Genomic DNA, 14,585 nt, shown 5'->3' on the forward strand with positions numbered 1-14,585 from the left:
TACTTTGTCTACGTGGCTGAGGACATAGAAGTGTCTCAAAACTCACCGTTTTTTCCCTATTACTTCCCCAATTTTTTCTCCAATTCTATCCTTAATTCTAATTTCTAGGGTTTCTAATTTTTACCCGTTTCGTCCACACATATAGCCTCATTTCGCCCATTTCTCTCTATTATCTTTGTCCCTTCTTCTGTAGTCCATTATTGTTGAAGCTCGTGCCTGTGGTCCCCCGCAAGATGGCTCCTTCCAGAAAATAACAACGAAGGTATGTATTTGTTAATATATTGAATGGGTAAAGCAATGCAAGTGGTGGGGAATCTTATTGTCGTGGGTATAACATTGTACGGAAAAAGCATTTGTTATCACTACAACCTTTGAGCACTTGCATTTGCATTTGCATTTTTTTATTACTACATGCATTTGCATTTGTTATTACTACATGCATTTGCATTTGTTATTACTACAAAGTGGCATTTGTATTGCTGCATTACTAATATAATTGCTGTGTGTATATTTCTGCAGTATTCCTATTGAATTTCATCATGGTAGGGCATTAATTAGTAATCCTATAGTCAACTATGCTGGTGGGTGTTCTGTAAATTTTAGTGGCATTTCTAGTTTCACTAATGATATTGAGGAGATAGTGAAAACATTAGGATATACACATTTCTTAAGTGTTGCCTATGAACCCCATAGGAGATGGAACCCTATAGGGAAGGAATTAGGCTTAGTTTTTGTTGAGACTGAGGAAGAGTGCAAAAAGATGTTTGCAGAAGGTTTAGAGTATGACTTTTTAAGAGTTTATACTGAAGTTGTAACAATTACTCCAAACTGTGGGCAAACTACAACTGAAAATGAGATTCAACATCATAATGACAATGCAGATGAACCATTGACTGTAGTTGGATTTGAAAATACAAATCAAAATGAAACTGAACCTGAAAGTGTTGTAAATAAAGGGGAAAATCAAGTAGAACCCGAATGTGTAAACAATGTTAATGACTATGTTGGATCTAGTGAGGATGAAGATTATACCCCTGAAAATGATGAATGTGATGATGAGGATAGCCTATCTTCTGATGTTTCTGACTCAGATGTGGATGAGGAATATGTGACTGCAAAACAGAATCTGAAGGACTTTATCAAGACTGTAGTTGACAATGGATTTGGTTTAGGATTGGATAGGGACCAAGAGAGAGGTGACACTAGGTTTGTGGGGGCTAGTAGCAATACTAGAGTGGATGGCAATGTGAGTGATAGTAGTGAGTGCCATTCTGAGTACCCTGACATTGATGCTGAGGTTGATACTCATGTTTCAAGTGATGATGATGACTATGGTTTTAGGAAAAAAAAGAGGGAGAAAAAAATAATTTACAATCCTAAGTGTAATCATTAAGAGTTAAAGTTTGTAGCAGGAATGAAATTCACAAATGCAGAACAATTTAGAGGAGCAGTACAGAATTATGCTATTGCAAATGGGTATGATGTGTGGTGAAAAAGGAATGGAGAAGATCGGATGGAAGCACAATGTAAAGGAAACTGCAATTGGAGAGTGTATGCTTCAAAAGTTCCAAATGAGAGGACATTCATGGTTAGAACTGTTAGACCTAACCATAACTGTGCTAGGGTGCAAAGAAATAATATGGCAACTACAAAGTAGCTGGTTGATGAGTTTTTAAATGAATTTAGAAAGAAACCAAATTATTCTGTAGCTGAAATGGAATCTGATTTGATGACAAAATATGCACTAAAGGTCTCAAAATGCTCATGTTATAGGGCAAAATAGCTGGCTTTAGCGAAGCTTAGAGGATTAATAGAGGCTCATTATGCCAAGTTGAGATCCTATGTGCATAAATCGAAGAGAGTTAATAGAGAAGGATGTTTTGACCTAGAATGCAATATGGAAGGGGATAATTCTGTTTTTCAAGGATTATACATATGTTTTAGTGGATTAAGGAAGGGTTTTATGGAAGGTTGTAGACCTTACATATCCCTAGATGGTGTATTTCTAAAGAATATACTTAGGGGTGCAATTTTAAGTGCAATTGGTCGTGATGGTAACAACCAAATGTACCCCATTGCTTGGGTAGTGGTGTTGGCTGAGAATGAAAACACTTGGAGATGGTTCCTAAGCAGATTTTTCAATGACTTGTCTATTGACACAGGCATAGGATGGACCTTCATAAGTGACCAACAAAAGGTTTGTTTATTGCTTATTTTTTCTTATACTTGAATCAGTTAATAGTTAAATTACTTATATGCAATTTGTTTTGTTGATGCTTATAGGACCTTATTAAAGTATTACAAGAGTATGTTCCACATGCTGAAATAAGAAATTGTTCAAGACACATTTATGCAAATTGGAAGAAATTGCATAATGGAATTGAACTGAAATAACTATTTTAGAAAATTGTATACAGTACATATGAAGCACAATTTCTCGCTAACTTGAAGGAACTTAGAGAAGTTGATCCTGAGGCAGAAAATGGATTTGTTTCCAGGGATCCAAAACTCTTCTGTAAAGCATACATATCCACTCTCCCTAAGTGTGACAATGTTGACAACAACATTGCTGAGACTTTTAATGGATGAATATGCAAAGCAAGGTTGCTGTATATTATTGACATGTTGGAAGAAATTAGGGGTGCTTTGATGGAAATGATTAAAATGAAGTATGACATGGTGAAAAACAATATGGATGAATTGTGCCCAAGGATTAGAAAGAAAATTGAGAAGTTAAAGTGGGAAACTAGATTCTGTATACCACAGGCAGCTTTGAATGATAAATTTCAGGTTAAATTGTTTGATGATCAGTTTGTGGTGTCTCTGCCAGACAAGAGTTGCACATGCAGAGCTTGCACATGCAGAGCTTGGCAACTGACTGGAATTCCTTGCATTCATGCAATTTTTAGTATTTATTGGTTGAGGCAGAATGTGGATGACTATGTTGATGAATTCTATAAAAAAGACATGTACTTATAAGCCTATTAGTATGCCATTGAACCATTAAATGGCCAGAAGATATGGCATGAGATCACTGAGGCACCAGTACATCCACCACCATTCAAAAAGATGCCAAGAAGACCTAAGGTGAATAGAAAAAAAGTTGTTAATAAAAAAAAAAGGGATCCAAACAAATTAAGTAGAAATGGAATAACGATGCAGTGTAGAATTTGCTATGCATATGGACACAATAAAAGAGGGTGCCCAAGAAAGGATAATCCACCTGCATCTAAAGATATTCTGGACAATCAGGTATAATTTTTTTATTAGAGCTGTCATATCACAAATTAAGTAGTATGTTCATTCATGAATTTTCTACTTGTAACAGAGAAGCAGATGGAGAAGTAGATGCCCACCAGCTCCTACAAGTAATGTTACCAATATTGATATATCAAATCAGACTACAATTGAAAATGTAGAAGTTGGTCCTTTACAATCCAAACCACCATATGATAAGAGAATAATTGCCAAAGAAAAAATTCAGGTATTGTTCATAACTTAGTTCTGTGTGAATTATACTTAGTAATCCTATGAATTATGTGTTGTTGTACTGCAGGCTAGAAAAGGATATGGCCTGCACATATCCACAGAGACTGGTAATATGTATTTAAGAGTACGTACTCAACATGTCAGATGTGAATCTCTAATTTTGTGTGTTTTCATATGTTTCATGTTCTAAATATAAAATGTCATAATGCAGATGCCAGGGGAAAGGAATGTGAGGACTATTAGTGGTTGTATAGAAATAACAACAGTAGCAAGGCAATCCATAAAGAGGTCTAACACCCAAAGATTAACTACAGCTACAAAGGAACAAAGATCAACTACAGCTACTCATGTACAAAGTGTGAAAGTTTGTAGCCAAACTTCAACAGCTACAAAGGCAAAAGAGAAGGTGGTAGCTAATTTTAAAGGCAAAGAGAAGGTGGTAGCTAGTTCGAAAGGTAAACAAAAGTTGGTACCTACAAAGACAAAGACTAGTAAGCATGCAGATTTGGTGATTCAAGAAGGACAACATGTTTTGCCAAAGCCAATGCAGAAGTTTAAGAAGTTGCCTTAGAGAAGTTGCAGTACTGTGTTTTTGTTAGAGCTTATAAAGTTGCATGGAACAAAACTGTCATTTGGACCATATCAATTAGTTTGCCTTCATATGTATTGTTTTACGTGTTTGTCTTTTCCAAGACATATGTTTAATGTACCTCATGATTTTTGTAAGGATTCTATATTATAGTAATGTTAAAAGGCTGTTTAATGCCTATTTTATCTGTCCAAATGTGAATCTGTCATATTAACTATAGGTTCATTTTACTTCATCAAAGCCAAAAGGAATACATGCAAAATATATTAACAGAAAAATAAGAGCTTCATTGCATAATCAATTATAAAAGTTGGTAAATTCAATTCACCATTGATTACAAGATTCAACCCCACCCATCTACTACAAAACCAAATCCTACACCTTGCTACATCAACCATAAAGCTTGTCTGGCAGTGCAACTTTTTTCTGGCAGAAATAGGCACAAAGTTTGATTGGAGAGTAACAAACGTTCATTATAATGTTCAACCATACCACAAAAACCGAAAGCTTTTCAATCATCCATTAAACTTCCCTTCATCAAACTTTCCTTAATCGAACTTGGAAAGTAACTTCACTTAATCATTCATTAAAATATTCAACCATACCACAAAAACTGAACTTGGAAAGTAACAAACGTTCCTTCATATTTTCTACAATCGTGTAAGTGCATAGCTCTGCCCCAATTGTCAAACTTCTTCTTGTCATTGTAAGAGCATAGCTTCGCCCTAATCGTCAAACTTCTTCTCATCGGTGTAAGAGTTTAGCTCCGCCCCAATCCTCAAACTTCTTCTCATTCATCCAATCATCGTGATAAGAGCACAGCTCCGCCCCTAAATGACCAAATTGAAACGAAAGCATCATTTTCCTTAGACAAGCTAAAGAAATGGGTTATGGAAGTTATTAGTTGTATTGTAATTAGAAACCCTAAAAATTAGAATTGGGGATAGAATTGGGGAAAAAGTGGGGAAGTAATAGAGACGAAACGGTGATTTTTTAGGCACTTCTATGTCCTCAGCCACGTAGACAAAGTAGAGCAACCACGTAGGCAAACCAGAACAACGTGTGGACGCCGTGTCATTAGTGGCACACGCCAAAATACGGGTGGATAGGAATGATACAAGACACAAACATGACGGACCAAATTGATACGTTTTAAAGGTCATGATAGATTTGAGAAAATGGTTAAAAATCGGGGTATCTGGATTCAATATCTATAGCTACATGATAAGATATTTTTCAGATTTTTCAACTAGTATCTGTTCGAACAAATGAAAATAGAAAAATAAACCTTGTAAAAATATTGTTAATAAACATCTCATAAGGATAATTAATACAGTAAGAATTTCTTAATACAAAAAGAATTCACTATGGATCTTGATAAGATCCTTATTGTACAAAAACACTACTTTTATTACAAATAAGACTTTGTGAAATCACTTAAGAACAACACAGTAAGCAGAAATAAGTAACTCTTTTCATGATATTTTAAAATAATTGATTCAACAAGACTCGGATGTAATTTAGAGGTCACGATGTTATTTAATAGTATGGAGGAGGAGAGAAATAATTTGGAGGTGGTAGAGATTGGTAATAGTAGGAAAGAGGAGGTGAGAGTGAGGGAGGAGGTGGCGACTTATAGTAGGATAGAGGGGATGGAGACTTTTTAGGAGTAGGAGAAGGAGATGCATAGTAGTATGGAGGTGGAGGTGAAGGAGATAGTGGAGATGGAGACTGATAGTGGTATGGAGGGGATAGAGATTTCTTTGGAGGAGGGGGGGAAGCATAGTAGTATAGAGGTGGTGGTGATGAAGATGGTGGAGGCGGAGAGTTATAATAGTAAGGTGGTGGCGGAGAATTGTAATAGTATGTAGGATGTGTGGATTTCTTTGGAGGAGGAGGTGAATGGTAATGGTATGGAAGTAGTGGTGAAGGAGATGGATATTTCTTCCGAGGAGGCGGTGAAGTATAATAGTATGGAGGTGGTGGTGAGGAAGATGGCGGAGGTGGGGACTTGTAGTAATATGGTGGATAATATACCTTTTTATGTGGAGGTGGTAATTTATACTCGTATGATGGATACTTCACTTGTTTTGTAAGAGGTGGTGGTGATTTGTAATAGTATGGCGGATGATATATCTTCTTTGGTAGAGGTGGTGATTTATAATTATATAGTGGATACTTTACATGCTTTGGAGGAGATGGCGGTGATTTATAATAGTATGGTGGATAATATACCCTTTTTGATGGAGGTGGTGATTTATGATGGATATTTCACGTGCTTTAAAGGAAGTGGTGGTGATTTATAGTAATATGGTGGATGCTTTACATATTTTGGTGGAGAAGGCGATTTATAATAATATGGAGGATGCTTTACATATTTTGGTGAAAGCAGAGATTTATGTTTATAAGTCGGTGAAGGTTTGTAATGCTTAGGGTTGCAATGAAGAAGAATAAATATGAGGCATACAATCGGCCACCGCAGTGGTAGCTACAAGGCAGAGAACAACAGCATGAATCATTGAAGACAAATTTCCCGGCTGCCTCCAGGCTCCCATTCTCAATTACAAGTGAGGTTTTGTGCTGTGAATGATGAAGAAGAACACAATCCCTTTATATAGTCATCTCCTCAGTCACTGGTGAAACAGATATGTTTGTTTAGTGATGACCACAGCCTGGAATTACGCCATTAAAAATACAACTCTAAATCTTACACTAACACAATTTTCTAATTTTTCTTTGTCTGTTTCCAACCTGTTAATAAATTGGTGGTCTCCCACTACGTATCTTATGCATATTCTAAGAAAATGAGAATTTCAAGCTTTGTATTTCTTTTTGGGTAAAATATGGTATTATTTCGACCCAATATGCAATCTTTTTTCCTTTTTCTTTTAAATTATGTCACAAAATATAATAAAAAGTAATAAAGGAGAAGTTGAGGAATGAGTAACAGATATCTGAAGACAACATATAAATATATATATATATGCAAATTTGCAAGAACTGGTCCCTTTAATTTGCAAGAACTGGTCCCTTTAATACGGCAATTAACTTAATTAATTAATTATGCATTTGATTCAGTCATAGAAGTTGAAACAAGTTAATCACATCATATAAATTAAAATTTCTTAATTAAACATTATGAGCCGCCTGATCAACATATTTATTTTGATCTAATTGTATGATTATAGGGCTCTTGATAGCATGCTTTACTTATTGAATGACTTTCACTTTAGTTTCTATAGTTCAAAATTTTGTTTTGTTATATTATTCTAAATATATTTGATTCAGCTGATAAGTTATAGTTGATATCCGATAATTTATAATTGATATAAATATTTTATTAAAATATTTAAATTAATTATTCTTTGTAATTTATATTTAACATATAATATATTTTATATTAAAAATACAAGCCTATAATAAAATCTGAAATTGACACATAACATTGTTACAAATGAAAGTAAAAAAAAAAAACTACAAACTGAAAAAAAAAAAAGAAGTGAGTTTAATAGAAGTATATACAACTACTGTTGTTTATATATAAAATGATATAAAATGACTAATAAAAATTTAATTTATTTACTTGAAAAAATAAATGTCTATTATTTATTTACTTAATAATTTAAATAATTGAACAATTAAATATCAAAATCATGAGAAATTGCAAATTCAATAGCTGAATCAGACTTTATCTTAATAAAATTTATGCTGATGAATCATGCAACTAAATTAAATTAAGAAATTGAAATTGATATGAATTTCAAACACAAAATTGTATGATTGAGATTATCATGTTTTATGCATAAGGTTAGTTTTCCAGTAATCTGGAAGTTCTAAAGCACCAAATAATATATCTTTGATAAACATCTCACATGCAAGTTCAAACATAAAACCTGGAGAAATTCTAATCACTTATTTCTTCTATGTTTACAAAAGTTTATTTAACTGGGAGAAGAAAGATTAATGATATAGCAAAAAAGAGAAAGTAACATTAACCAAGACAAAATGATAACACAGTTGCTACTTTGATAAATAGAATACTCGTTCCAATTCAAATACACAGAATATGTAACTAAAAATTGTATTGAATGTAGAACTGTGAGTTAATTATTTAACTTTAATTGGGTTTTAATTTAGTCATTTTCATAAATAAAAGATTGATATATCGCAGAAATGGCCGATATAGAGAATAATTAAGAGAGAAATATGTTGATATTTTCATCGGAAATAAATTATAACCAAAATCGAAATTAAATGATTTTAATGAAATAAATTAAAGTAAAACTTAATGCAAAGTTAAATGATTTTTTTCTATTCTTTCTTCAATTAATACTTGTTTTCTTGATTATTTATACTAAATTTTCTAATTTTGATAATTTCTTACATTTTCTTTTACCTGAAAGAGCTTATTAGTTAGACACTGAAGAACTTTCCTTGAACCTTTCCAACATAGCTAGCAATATAAGCAAGTGTGAACTCCTCCATGAAATCTAGCTTTTAGCTCTTTCTAATATTAATAATCCAAGTCAAACAGTGGTATTGCTTTACTATTCAGAATATGTATGCAGCCAATCTCTTAGAATATGTCCTTTTGAACTTCCAATGGTAATGTACTAGATCTATTAACATTTAGAAAGTGCAATATCTATAACTACAATAAGATATTTTCAGATTTTTCCAAATACTTTATGTTCATAAAATCTAGTAGTACAAAAATAACTCTGGTAAAATTTCAATTAATAAACACTGCATAAAGACAAATGATACAATAAGCATTATTTCATACAAAAAAGAATTCACTATGAATCTTGGTATAGATTCTTATTGTACACAAACTTCTTTTATTACAATTTAAAACTTAAAAGAACAAACAACAACAACACATTAAGCAGTAATGAGTTATTCTTGTTACGACATTTCAAATCGATTCAACAATGGACTTGGCTGGAATTTGGAAGTAGCCAAATATTTATTAGTATGGAGGAGGAGGAGAGTAAGTCGGTGGTGGTGGAGATTGGTAATAGTAGGGAGGAGGAGGAGAGGGTGATGGAGGTGGTGGTGAATTATAGTAGTATGGAGGAGGTGGAGATTTGACTGGAGGAGGAGGTGATGCATAGTAGTATGGAGGTGGTGGTGATGGGGATGGTGGAGGTGGAGAACTATAATAGTAAGGTGGTGGTGGAGACTTTTTTGGAGGAGGAGGGGAATAATAGTGGTATGGAGGAGGTGGAGACTTCTTTGGAGGAGGAGGGGAATAATAGTGGTATGGAGGTGGTGGTGAAGGAGATGGAGGTGGTGGGGATTTGTAGTAGTATGGCGGATGATATTCCTTCTTTGGTGGAGGTGGTGATTTATAGTAGTATGGAGGATGGTATTCTTTCTTTGGTGGAGGTGGTGATTTGTAGTAGTATGGAGGATGATATTCCTTCTTCGGTGGAGGTGGTGATTTGTAGTAGTATGGAGGATGATATTCCTTCTTCGGTGGAGGTGGTGATTTGTAGTAGTATGGAGGATGATATTCCTTCTTCGGTGGAGGTGGTGATTTGTAGTAGTATGGAGGATGATATTCCTTCTTTGGTGGAGGTGGTGATTTATACTTGTATGGTGGATACTTCATGTGCTTTGGAGGAGGTGGTGGTGATTTATAATAATACGGAGGATGATATACCTTCTTCGGTGGAGGTGGTGATTTATACTTGTATGGTGGATACTTCACCTTCTTTGGAGGTGGTGGTGATTTATAGTAATATGGCGGATGATATACTTTCTTTGGTGGAGGTGGTGATTTATATTTATACGGGGGATGCTCAACATGCTTTGGTGGAGGAGGAGACTTGTAATAGTATGGAGGATGCTTTTCATATTTTGGAGGAGGCGGAGATTTAGGTTTGTAAGCAGGAGAAGGTTCGTAATGTTTAGGGTGATACGGAGGCGGTGGAGAAGCATAAATATAAGGCTTGTAATCGGCCACCACACTGGTGGCTGCAAGGCAGAGAACTATAGCATGAATAATTGAAGACAAATGTCCCGGATTTCCCCGGGCTCCCATTCTTAACTACAAGTGTTGTTTTGTGTTGTGAATGGTGAAGCAGAACAAGAGTCCTTTATATAGTGATCTTTCCAATCCTGCTGACATAAAATATATTTGTTTAATGATGATCACAGCCTGGATTAGACCATTAAAAAGAAAAACAAAACAAAACAAAAAAGAAATCCCAAATCATACATTAGCAAAGTTTTCTTGTAATTCTGTCGGTTTGCAAGTTATTGATGGTTTCCCACTATGTACCTTAGTTTTACTAATATGCATATGATAAGAAAAGGCAATTTTCAAAGCTTTGCATGTTTGGTACGATGTCCTTTTTAATATTCAGAGTAAACCAGGTTTGTAGGCAACATGCTAATTTTTTTTTTTTTAATTTTGTCTTAAAAGATAATGAAAACTAATAAAGATGTGGAGGAACGAGTACAGATATTTGAAGTCAAACATATATATGTAAATTTGCAAGATGAACTGGTCCCTGTGAGATGGCTATACTTAATTAGTTATGCATTTTGATTCAGTCATGGGAGTTGGAACAAGTAATTGCATCATAAAATTTAGAATTATGCATAAGGTCTCAATCAGTAAGTCGCCTGAACGACAGATTCATTTTTTGGTAATGATACGAATGATCACAAGCCCATGATGAGATGAATGATAGGCTTGTGATCAGAAGAATCGTAGAACTTGCTTGTTCATGGTGCCTTGACTTTCTGTACTAACCTACTGATAGTGGGATTTTTAATAAGATTCTAGGTGGGTGGATGATGGAACTAAACCAAGTCAAGAAAATGAATTCACAGAAATTTCAAACAGAAAAATGCACCACAAGTTGATCTGAAATTGTCATGTTTTATTCAATTAATTAGCTCTGATAATTAAGCATATCCCATGTCAACACCTAGAGAAAATCTCTCAAGTTTTAAGCTACAATTGGTATTCACTTAAACCAGCTTGTTGAAACTTTCTGGCATTTCCTACTTTGTTTATGAAAATTACTCAACAGAGAGAACAAAGATTAGTGATATATGCTAAAAAGAAAAGCAACATTAACCAAAGTAAAATAACAACACCAATTGCTATGTTGATCTAAAATAGTCACTTGAAATTAAAACACTGAAAATATGTAACTAAAAGAGTCTTGATTGTATAACTTTTGAGTTCTAGATAGTGAACTTTTATTATATGATAGCAGACTCATATCTTCAAATCCAAGAACTAAGAGCAGTACAAGGAATCAATTCTCTTTATGGTATCTAAATAATGCAATTTTGGCACACTGGATACTAAGTATTGATTTTCAATAAAAATTAGCAGATATCATCATACAATTAATTTATGTGTCATAAGTGATTAATGATAGTCATACATCAATCAATGTAAATATGTCATTCAATAAAAATTAACAGATATTATCATATAATTAATTTAGGTGTCATAACTGGTTAATGATATTCAGTAAAAATTACCATATATTATCATATAATTAATTTATGTGTCATAATTAGTTAATGATAGCCATATATCAACCGATGTAAATATATCATTCAATAAAGATTAACAGATATTATCATACAATTAATTTATGTGTGCATAATCTGGTAAATATATCCTATCTATGTCGCCGAATAATTGATTTTAAACTTAAAAAATTACCTTTTTCTCATTTATAATTTTTAATCAAATCGTGATTAGGACCAATAGTGGCATCTAATGCAGCTCTACAACCGCCAACTCAACAAAAATTGACCACATAAAAAAGATAGTATCCAATTTGATACATTGTGCATATTTTAGGTACCTGCAATTAATTGTATGCATGTTTTTTCTTCAAGTAATACTTCTTTTCTTGATTACTTGTAATCAATCTGCTTAATTTATTATATTTTTTTAACTGTGATTATTGTCTGAACTTGGAATAGTTGCAAAGACTTTTCCTGGACATTTTCCAACCTACTTAGGAATCTTATATGTAATATATAGAAGCTAGCAATATATATATATATATATAAAAGCAGGTGTCTAATCCTCCTTCAATTCTCCAAGTCAAAGAGTGGTTTAGCTGACCTCTTCAGAATATACAGTTATTCCAATCCTTAAGAATGTAAAACTTTGAACATACAATCATTATATAATTGATCTCTTAACAGTTAGAAAGGTCCCTCAATATCTATAACTGCAATGACATATTTTTAGATTTTCCAAATAGTTTCTGTTCGGATAAATGGAAGTAGAAAAATAGTTCTTGTAAAAAATTTAATTGATAAACATTTCATGAAGAGAAATGGTACAATAAACATTGTTTCATACAAAAAGAAATCACTATGGATCTTGTTATATAGATCCTTATTGTACACAAAGAATTCTTTATTACAATTAAAAACTTGAAAATTGAACAACATAATAGGATTAAGTAGTAAGTTATACTTGTTCCAACGTTTCAAATTGATTCCCATGATGGACTTAGTAGTAATTCGGAGCTAGTAGAGATGTTTAGTAGTATGGAGGAGGAGAGTAAGGTGGTGGTGGTGGAGATTGGTAATAGTAGGGAGGAGGAGGCGAGAGTGATGGAGGTGGTGGTGATTTATAGTAGTATGAAGGGATTGGAGACTATTTTTGGCAAAGGAGATGATACATAGTAATAGGGAGGTAGGGATGAAGGAGAAGGTGGAGATGGAGATTGATAATAGTATGGAAGGAATGGAGATTTCTTTGAAGGTGGTGGTGATTTATAGTAGTATGAAGGGGGTGGAGACTTTTTGGAAGGAGGAGGTGATGCATAGTAATATGGAGGTGGAGACTGGTAATAGTATGGAGGGAATGGAGATTTCTTTGGAGGAGGGAGTGATGCATAGTAATATGGAGATGGTAGAGGTGGAGAATTGTCATAGTATGGAAGAGGTGGAGATTTCTTTGGAAAGGGTAAAATGTAATAGTATGGAGATGGTGGTGAAGGAGATGGCAGAGGTGGGGACTTGTAGTAATATGATGGATATTTCATGTACTTTAGAGGAGGTGGTAGTGATTTGTAATAGTATGGCGGATGATATACTTTTCTCGGTGGAGGTGATGATGATTTATAATAATAAGACAGATGATATACTTTCATGGTGGAGGTGCAGATTTATACTTGTATGATAGATACGTCACGTGCTTTGGAGAAAATGGTAGTGATTTATAGTAATATGGCGAGTGATATATCTTCTTTAGTGGAGCTAATGATTTATATTTATATGCTGGATATTTCACAAATTTTGGAATAGGTGATGATGATTTATAGTAAATTGGGAGATGTTGTACATGTTTTGCTAGAGGCATGGATTTATACTTATATGGCGAATGCTTCACATACTCTAGTGGAGGTAAAGATTTGTAGTAGTATGCCGAATATTATACATGTTTTAGTGGAGATGGAAATTTATATTTATATGGTGGATGCTTCACATATTTTGATGGAGGAGGTGACTTATAATAGTACGGTGAATGTTTCACATACTTTAATAGAGGTGGAGGTTTACAATTGTACGACGGATTGTCAACATGTTTTGATGGAGGGGGAAGAGTTATAGTAGTATGGAGGATGCTTTACATATTTTGGTAAAGATAGAGATTTGTGTGTATAAGGTGGAGAAGGTTTGTAATATTTAGGGTAGTACGGTGACGAGTCAGCCACCACACTGGTGGCTACAAGGCAGAGAACTATAGCATGAATCATTGAAAACAAACATCGCAGTTGTCTCCGGGTTCCCATTGTTAATTAGAGGTGATATTTTTGTGCACGGTGAACAAGAACACAAACAATTTATATAGTGATCTCTTCAGTCACTGCTGCCATAGATATGTTTGTTTAATTGTGATCACACCCTGGATTGGACCATTAAAATACAACTCCAAATCGTACATGTACTAACGCAATTTTCTTATTACTCTTTTGTCTGTTTCCAACTTGTTATAGTGGTTTCCCAATATGTACCTTTTAATTTACGATATGCATATACTAAGAAAATGAAAATTTCAAGCTTTGACATTTTTGGTAAAGTGATTTGGAGCAAACCGATTTGGAGCCAAAGCATGTTTAATTTTAATTTTATGTCAGAAAAGATAATATAGATAATGGGTGTTTGAAGTCTAACTATAATCTATATATAACTTCAGGAATATTTGGTGAAGATTTTTCTTTTCTTTTTGTTGTTGTTCAACTTGTTCATGGTGCCATGACTTTGTGTACTGGCCTACTGAAAGTAGAATTTTTAATTAAATTTAGGGTGGTAGATGATGATAAAAGAAAAATAATAAAGTCAAGAAAATGAATGGAGAGAAATTCCAAACAGAAAATGCAGGTACAAGTTGATTTAATTTTAAACTGAAAACTAAAGCTTAATGACTGACATTATCGTGTCTTATGCATAAGCTTCAATTTGTAGTAATCTGGGATATATCTATACATATGTGTATGTGTGTGTA

At 33.8% G+C, this 14,585-nt stretch overlaps 2 protein-coding genes across 2 annotated transcripts; both read right to left on the reverse strand.

Moving 5' to 3' along the window:
* Positions 1–5,617: 5,617 nt before the first annotated feature.
* Positions 5,618–6,633, reverse strand: LOC112536396 (extensin-2). Its single transcript, XM_048378378.1, has 2 exons — positions 6,556–6,633; positions 5,618–6,214 (listed from the first exon to the last, which is right to left on the reverse strand). Exons 1-2 carry the CDS (start codon positions 6,631–6,633, stop codon positions 5,618–5,620), a joined length of 675 nt encoding a protein of 224 aa, XP_048234335.1.
* A 2,240-nt stretch (positions 6,634–8,873) lies between these two features.
* LOC125371007 (extensin-3-like) lies at positions 8,874–10,180 on the reverse strand. Its single transcript, XM_048378706.1, has one exon. It carries the CDS (start codon positions 10,125–10,127, stop codon positions 9,051–9,053), a length of 1,077 nt encoding a protein of 358 aa, XP_048234663.1. The 5' UTR covers positions 10,128–10,180; the 3' UTR covers positions 8,874–9,050.
* Between the last annotated feature and the right edge of the window lie 4,405 nt (positions 10,181–14,585).

This window comes from Ricinus communis, chromosome 8 (assembly GCF_019578655.1).
Source record: "Ricinus communis isolate WT05 ecotype wild-type chromosome 8, ASM1957865v1, whole genome shotgun sequence".
NCBI lineage: Eukaryota > Viridiplantae > Streptophyta > Magnoliopsida > Malpighiales > Euphorbiaceae > Ricinus > Ricinus communis.